Source organism: Chaetomium globosum, genomic scaffold, assembly GCF_000143365.1.
Source record: "Chaetomium globosum CBS 148.51 scaffold_3 genomic scaffold, whole genome shotgun sequence".
In the NCBI taxonomy this organism is placed as follows: Eukaryota; Fungi; Ascomycota; class Sordariomycetes; order Sordariales; family Chaetomiaceae; genus Chaetomium; species Chaetomium globosum.
Genome location: NT_165978.1, coordinates 3,186,279 through 3,193,927, shown reverse-complemented (window position 1 = coordinate 3,193,927; position 7,649 = coordinate 3,186,279). Strand labels below are relative to the sequence as shown.

General features: G+C 56.7%; 2 protein-coding genes across 2 annotated transcripts; both read right to left on the bottom strand.

Annotated features, from left to right (window-relative positions):
- Positions 1–2,584, bottom strand: CHGG_06333 (uncharacterized protein; the record flags this gene model as incomplete). The annotated part of the gene is made up of 3 exons (XM_001222427.1): positions 1–221; positions 287–1,911; positions 2,025–2,584. The coding sequence occupies 3 exons, from the start codon at positions 2,582–2,584 to the stop codon at positions 1–3; spliced, it is 2,406 nt and encodes an 801-aa protein (XP_001222428.1).
- Positions 2,585–6,269: 3,685 nt separating this feature from the next.
- On the bottom strand, positions 6,270–6,948 carry CHGG_06332 (woronin body major protein; the record flags this gene model as incomplete). The annotated part of the gene is made up of 2 exons (XM_001222426.1): positions 6,270–6,769; positions 6,927–6,948. The coding sequence occupies 2 exons, from the start codon at positions 6,946–6,948 to the stop codon at positions 6,270–6,272; spliced, it is 522 nt and encodes a 173-aa protein (XP_001222427.1).
- Positions 6,949–7,649: the final 701 nt, after the last annotated feature.

Below are 7,649 nucleotides of genomic sequence, written 5' to 3'. Positions count from 1 at the left end.
TCACGGCCTTCGCCGACTGTCGCTGTCCTCAATGCGATGACGGCGATGCCTAGTGTCCTTTTCCCTCTCCTTATCCTTACCGCGCCTCTCATCATCCTTCTCCCGCTCGTGCTGGCGATGGCGCTTCTTCTTGTCGTCATCCTCAGTCTCGCGCCCGCGGTCACGGTCCTCGTCATACTCGGCCTCACCACGCGCTTCGTCATACTCCTTCTTGCGGCGCTCTGTGCCATGTCGTGTTAGCATTCGAATAGATGTCAAAAAGCCGACCCGAGGGAGTGTGTTTTACCTCTCAGCGTGGCAGTCGCCGCCGCATACGCCTGGATTTCCTCCTTGCTGAGCACCCTCAACACAATAACAAAGTCGTCGCGGACCTCGAACCGCTCCTTGCCGATCTTGAGTGCCTCCGGATTGACCATCTTGCGGCTGATCTTTGTCCAACGCGCGCCGGTCGGCACGTTGTTCTTCGACTTGTCGTCCTTGTGGGGAGCGACGCCCTCGCGGACGGGGTTCGGTTCTTCGGGGAACTGCACCTTCGGCTGCTTGAGGATGCCTTTGATGGGCTTCTTGTCGACGGTGGCGTCCTTTGGTGGCGGCACCAAACGGACCTGTCTTTCATCTCGCGACGGGGGGCCGGTGGCGTCGCCGTCATCCTTGGGTGTTGTGGCTGAGGCCTCGGGGTCGTTTTCACGCTTCTCGGTCGGGGGCGGTTTACGCTCTGGAGAGTGCTCCCTGGCTGGAGATGCATCCTTCTCGTCGGCTTTCTCAGCGTCCTTAAGCTTAGCTAGCCGGGCCTTCATCTCAGCGAGGGCGGCGGTGTCATTGGGGTTGAACGACGAGGCCCTTAGACGACGGCGAGGCTTTGGCTTTGCTTCGCCATCCACGGACGAGGAGCGGTCTCGGGATGGCTGAGCAGCCGCTTCGTCAGGCTTCTTGGATTCCCGAGCCTCGGGTTCGGGCACTGTCAGATTCTTTGGTTTCTCACGGTCCCTTGGGTGCTCGACAATCTCGAAATCCTCGTCGTCAAGAAGAGCCTCCTTCCGGCTTGGCCTGCCTCGAGGATCTGCCTCATCGTGCCTCCGGCGATCGAGATCCTCCTCGGCATGTCTCCTCGGCGGGGATGGGTCCTCGTCCTTGTCGCTCCTGCGCTTCATGGCAGATTTAAGGCCGACGGCAGCGGCGGCAACACCAACACCAGCCGCTGCCTTGTCACGAACCTTGTCTCTCTTGCTGTCAGGTTCGTCGTCGTCTGATCTCCGATCCCTCCTCTCGCGCCCAATTTCCTCGTCAACCGCGTATTCGTGTTCGCGGTACCGCCTATGGTCCCGGTCGTCGTACTCGTGTTTGATGATTTCCAAGTCGTCATCTGGCCGCCGCTTGGACTCATGGACCTCGTAGCGTTTCTGAGGCTCCCGACGTTCACGGCGTTCGTCGACATAGACTTTCTCGGGGGGGCGACGATGGTCGTCGACATCGTTCGGATCGACGAGGATCCCAAAGCCACGAGCGGTGACGCGGTCATCCTGAAAGTAATTCTGGTCACGGGGGTCATCGTAAATGTAGTAATCGTCGGGGTGACTACTAATTCGGGCAGGGTCGTCCTGGATCATCGACAGTGGGCGTGGGCCGCCGCGGTGTTCTTCCCTCGGGCTTCCCTCCAGTAGGTTGACACGGCGTACATCAGGGAGTAGGGGCGCCGTTGAGGTCGAAGGCGGGAGAGGCATGTGTGATCCGGCGCCATTGTAAATCCCACCGGCTGCCTGGGTCCAGCCTATCTTGTCTAGACCCCCTGGTTGTCGGCGGCGGACCTCGCACTCGTCTGTCGGTCTGGTCGAATGGGCGGGCGAGGTCTGCGCTGATGCTGACGGTCGGGCGATAGTACCGATCGAGGCTCTCGCGGCGGGTCTTCTGGCGCTGGTCGTTATCAAGGTCGTACCTCGCGAGGTCGCTTGGCTTCGTGTACTCGTATCCCTCGTCATCAAACTCCTGGGTGTTGGGGGCGATGGTTAGGTCCGGCGTAGAGAGACCCCGATCGTGCAGGGCGGTAGGGGTCGGCGCCGCGGTTTCCCAATCTGTCATGGTGAGTCCGTTCCTTTAATCGGCGATATTCTTCATCGTCCATACTGGCGCTTGAGGGGACGTAGCCAGCAGGTCGGCTCCGCGGTATGGAGGAAGCTGGCTGGGCATAGTATTGGCCCTCGTCGCTCGATCGATAGGGGTCGCGCGGTGGGCTTCCTGGTCTCTGCGCTGGCGGATGGTGCTTCGTCGTGACGATGATAGGTCGTTTGGCGTTCTGGTCGAGGACTCGGTGGACTCGGGTACCGTCGTTGACACTGGTGCTCCTCGAGAGGGGCTCCTTCCTCACGGCGTATGTGTTGGCGCCGACGGGGACTGCGCTCGTGCGATACTCGTCGGCTGGCCGGGACAAGCCCTCATGGTGGGATGCCGACATGCCATGGAGGTCGCCGCTGTAGAGTGAGCCATAACCGCCGCCGGTGACGGGCATGGAGGAGCGGGCTGGGTTGTAGAGGGGAGGCGAGCGCCTCGAGGCGGCGTCCATGTATCGGTAGCGGGCAGGGTCGGCCATCTCTGCGGCGGGATCGCACCGACCCGAAAAAGATAGCCGAGGATGTTTTGTGTGACAATGGCTGGTGGTTGCGATAGGGGGGAATCGAGGGGAATGTGAATGTCCTTGTCCTGGTGATATCAACTCACCACTGCGCCGATTCAATCGATGGTGAGAAGCAGCTGGAGAGAAAGAGCGGTGACTGTCCACGTGGAGCGGTGTTTTTTTTAGGAGGGAAAAGTGCTAGTTAAGTGGTGTGTGGGTGTGTGTGTGTGCGTCTTCCTGCCTGTCGGGGGCGCAGCGTTACTGTGAAGAGGGGGAGGGGCCCTCGGGGCCCTCTCTGTCCATGGTGTGCCCAGGTGGGGTTCGATATGACGCTCGGCGGGGCAGACCGGGGTGTAAGCTCTGCCGCTGCACTCTCACCACACTCTCCAATCCGGGTGATTACTGTGTACTGTGTGTTGCGCAGGTACCTACATTATGGAGATTATGGAGGCAACTTGGAAGCCTTGGGGAGCCTTTCGGTACGCAGTGGACCAGGACGCTTTTAGCAGCGATTGGATTATCAAGACGGGACGAGGTGAAAATGAGGTCGGACCAAATACTGTGTAAGTGCCTCGTTACGTGTCGCGGGGTTACGGACTGGAGGGGTTAAAAACAAAAGAAAAAAAAAAAGTACTTTGTCCTCGAGCCTTCCATTTCCGGGGTCCCCCGTTCCAAGAACTCGACGGAATCTGAATGGTGGGGACGGTCTGCTCTGCCCAATGTTTGCTTCGGACGAACCCAAGCTCGTTCCTGCCATCCCTGGCCGGGCTTTCCCTCCGAATCAGACAGGTTCATCAGTCATGTCTGTGTCTGCCTGACGAAGCTGCCCCACCATTCACGTTTCTTGATTCCTCAACAAGGAAGGCAAGGCTACGAAACGGTTCATCCAGTTGCTGCACTTTTGAGAGGCTGTGTTCCTCGGGGCGCATCCCCCTGGCTTACCTGGCAATTCTCTTTCGTTTTTTCGGGGTTCTGTCCAGCTTCGGCATGCAGGCCAAGCAAGGATGCAAGTTGCCGTCGGGGATGCGGTTGGAATCGTACGTCGGGCTTCGTTCCAGCCTTGTTTCTCCGACTTTTCCCAGGTATCGCACACCCCGACATAGCGCCGACCTCGACCGAATGTGTTGATCGCCGAAACATGGGAGTTGGGTTGAGCCGGCAAGGCCGTTTGAACACGAGGACCGTCTTTACGCCCAGCGACAGTGCACATTGCGCCCGCCAAGGTGAAGGATGACGTCTGGCCCATGGCGGGCCTGCAAAACGGTGCCCAATGGGGAATCGGGGGCTGCTAACCGGCTGCGAACACATAGCCCTGACCAACAACTCCAACATGGAAGCAGGCCAATCCCAACATTTCAATTGCATACATCACTATCAAAAGCTCCCAAGAGACAATAATGGTGCGAATATAGGGTCCGCAAGGGCCCAAGTGATCGCCAGGACACGAGCTTTCCCTCCTTCATAATTGTTCGTGAGTGACTTCACTTTTCCAGTTTCGAGATGGAGGAAGGCGTTGTATCCGAGACCGAGACCCAAGATTTCCAAGCAAGGGGCGCGGTAGTGGCAAACGGGTCTCTCATCATGTCATGCGGCAGTTTCCCAGCAGAATCGCACAATCCGCCGATTCCGGCTTCTCTCTCGGTTTCTTGCCTCCCTGATGCAATCACAGTCGCACAGGTCCACAGAGACCGCGCCTGGCTAACTAGGTGACCGTGGCTTCAGGATGGCTACGGTCTGGTGATCGCCTTCATCCCCTTGGTTGTTTTGAACATTTCCGGATTGGGTGTCACATCAATCCAATATCGATAGACATCCCGGCGACGGGTCGAGGTAGGGTAGCAGGCCCACCTTTTTTTTAAAGATTGGGCACCGACGGCCAGATACCCAACCCACTCGACACTTCTACCGTCGCCCTCTGAGTGGTCTGTTGCTTTGACCTTCAGCTCTCCCGTTGCATATGCCATTTCTGGGTGGGAGGTGAGCTTTGCTGTCCGATTGGCCTCGGCCTCCGGTAACCCGCCCGCGACTCGAACCTTCACACCCTCCCACACGTGGGAAGATGGAGAGTCTGCAGTAGCCTCTCTTCTTAGACGCGCTTCCATCACCTTCCCCGGTATGAGAGGCCCGGTGTGGAGGACGGCTGGACGGCTGGGGTGATTTCCTCCACGGTCCGTTGGACAAGCTGCAGGGTGACAAGTAGTTCGCCCGCCCGAGAGACTAAGAACCGGGTCGATGGCGGCTTGCTCGGCTATCCGCCACCCGTACCACTAGTACGCCTTCCTGTCGTAGAACGATACACGGTGCCTTATCGGCAAGCAACCTTCACGTTTCACCGTCGGTCTGGTTGGTCCTTTCCGCCCTTGTGAGAATCAACATGTCATGTCGGTTCCCTCGCTCGTCCACCTGCCATGCTGCGTCACCCCGAAAACCCGGATTGCCTCGCCCAAGTCCTGGAAGGCCAGACTGACAATAATTGGCTTGATTAAGCCGCGGTTGGCGCTCTCGAGCAATGAATGGTTGGACTCGGTACTTTCCAGTCTCGCATGATCTGGAACATTATCAGAAATTAATATCGATAATATTATCGGTGTTTTGGATTGACTATCTGAACACATCTTATTCAACAATGATATCAAGAAACTAGAAACTAGAAATTAGAAAGCGAACCTTGGGTATTCACTTATAAACCTGTATTGTTCAATGTATAGATTTGTCCCCAGGTTCCCCCCGCTAAAAGAGGATGAATATGCCCGTGGTAACTGAAACCACTCTGGTGGATGTTTCTGTGTCAAGGTAACATATAAACAGTTGGTGCTTGTAACCGACCACCTGACCCCCTAACCTCGGCATGTTGACAGGGTCACACACGAAGGGACTCTGATCTTAGCTGCTGGCGATGCTAGCACATGTTTGAGATTTTGTCACTTGAATGAGAGAGTCTTGGAGGAGAGGGGGGCTCGACTACCCGAAGCAACACATTCTGCCATTCTACAATACGATACTTGAAGATGTGGACGACTTTCGGTTGACAAGAATATAACAAGACTTAGAGGTTGTCTTATGACGGATAATACGAGATTGCGAGCATCGTGCCTGTCTTGAAGGACATGGCATCGTGTGTAAATTGCGTGAGGGTTCGTTCCAAGACTCTACCAAGATCGGAAAAGAGTCGGGTAAATCGGAGGGGAAGAATTACTAGAACACTTGATGCTTGGTAAATAGCATACTAGTTCATGCAACCAAAGCCGAAAGTTGGTGGCTATGAGACGAGGCGGGAATGGCGGGAGATGTCACGAGGCAATAAACACAACCAGGTGCTTGATAACGGGCCGGCGAGATGGCCTGTGGTTTTCGTGTCTTACGTTTGTTAAAGGGCTAAGAAGCGATGAACAGATAATGGTCGGCATGGCAGGCGGAAGGAACGAGAGCGGATGACTGTCACAATTCAAAAGGCACGCACGGAAGGGTCAAGTAAAGCCAACCATAAACATCCATCCATTACAGTCATCATATACACGTGAAACTAGCGGCATGAAGCCTTCATCTCCTCCGCGACGACCCTATTTCCAACACCCGGTGTCCAATCTTCCAAAATACACGCCATTTCCAAATGTACCAAATGCGAGTCTAATACATGCAGTGTTGTGGCTGAGGAGCCCGCTTACAGGCGCGAGCCGTGAACGACCTTCATGTCGACAGCCATCTCGGAGCCGTTGTCGGTGACGACAAGGACACGGACGCTGCCACGGCCAGACTCGAAAGCCTTCTTGAGGCGGTTCCAGAGGCTGCTCTGGTCAATGACGGGCAGGTTCTGCTTGACATCACCAGTCTCGGTCATGGCGACGATGTGGCCATCCTGCATGTCGAGGACGCGGTACTGCTTGAAGACCGGGCCGATCATGGTCTGGACCACAACGCTGGGGGCCGGGTTCGAGACGAACGACGACTCCTCATGGAGCTGCTTGGTGAAGAGGTCGACACCAAGGTAGCGGTGCTGGCCAGTGGCAGCCGAGGTCGAGATGCGGATGACCTGGCAAGGGCGGCCCTGGAGGATCAGGATGTCGCCGAGGCGGATGTGGTGGCAGGGGATCGACACCGTGTTGGGGCTCTTGGGAGCGCGGCGGGTCTCGCGGCTCTCGACAGCCTCAATGCGGTCCTGGCCTTGACGGTGGGCAATACGGTCAGCTAACTTGTGCAACCCACGACAGAAAGAAGTAGTAGTTGCCTGGTGTTAGCGTGAGCACACTTGCGTGTGACAGTCATGGGGCTTCCCAACGACTGGACAGGTACGAGAAAAGAGAGTAGAGTATATGCTTACCATCCTCGTCGTAGTAAGCCATCTTGGATAGTTGAGTGTCGCGACAGAGAGTGTCTACGGTCTCTTCGACGATGTCTACCTTGCTTTTGTAGGTAGAACGAGGAGCAGCAGGTGCGTCAACGGTGGTGCCGGTGACGTAGACGGACTCCTTGTAGGTGGGACGAGAGACAGGGGCGTCAACGGTGTATTCGTCGACGTGGCTAGAGGCCTTGTGGTGGTGGTGGCGGTGTCCGAAGCGGGAGCTGTCGACGGTAGAGCCGACTACGGAAGCCTCCTTGTGGTAGTTGGACTGGATGCGGGAACGATACTCGCTCTCGGCAACGTCGATGACAGAGTTCTCAGGGCGGTGCTTGTGATCGAACTCGATGCGAGACTCGGTGTAGGTCTTTTGAGGCCTGATGTAGGAGTGGGTGGTTAGTAAGGGAAGGGGAAGAAGAAGTCGAGTGTTTGCGCCGGGAAGCGCGTGTTTTTCTTCTCGTCTGGTTCCTGGGTCAACCCAGCCCCCCCTAGCTCCAGACCGCCTTGGCGAGGCTGCGCCGAGCAGGGGATGGGTGGACACCCTGGCCCTGGATGGAGAAAAAAAAAAGGCGGGAAACCGGACAAGGCCCCAAGTGGGACCCAAACGAAATCATGACAGACTGAAACATAACAAAGACAAGGGGTTGGCCAGAAGGACTTCAACAGGACTTGAAGATGCAACTCACCTCGGTGGTGGTGGGTGGG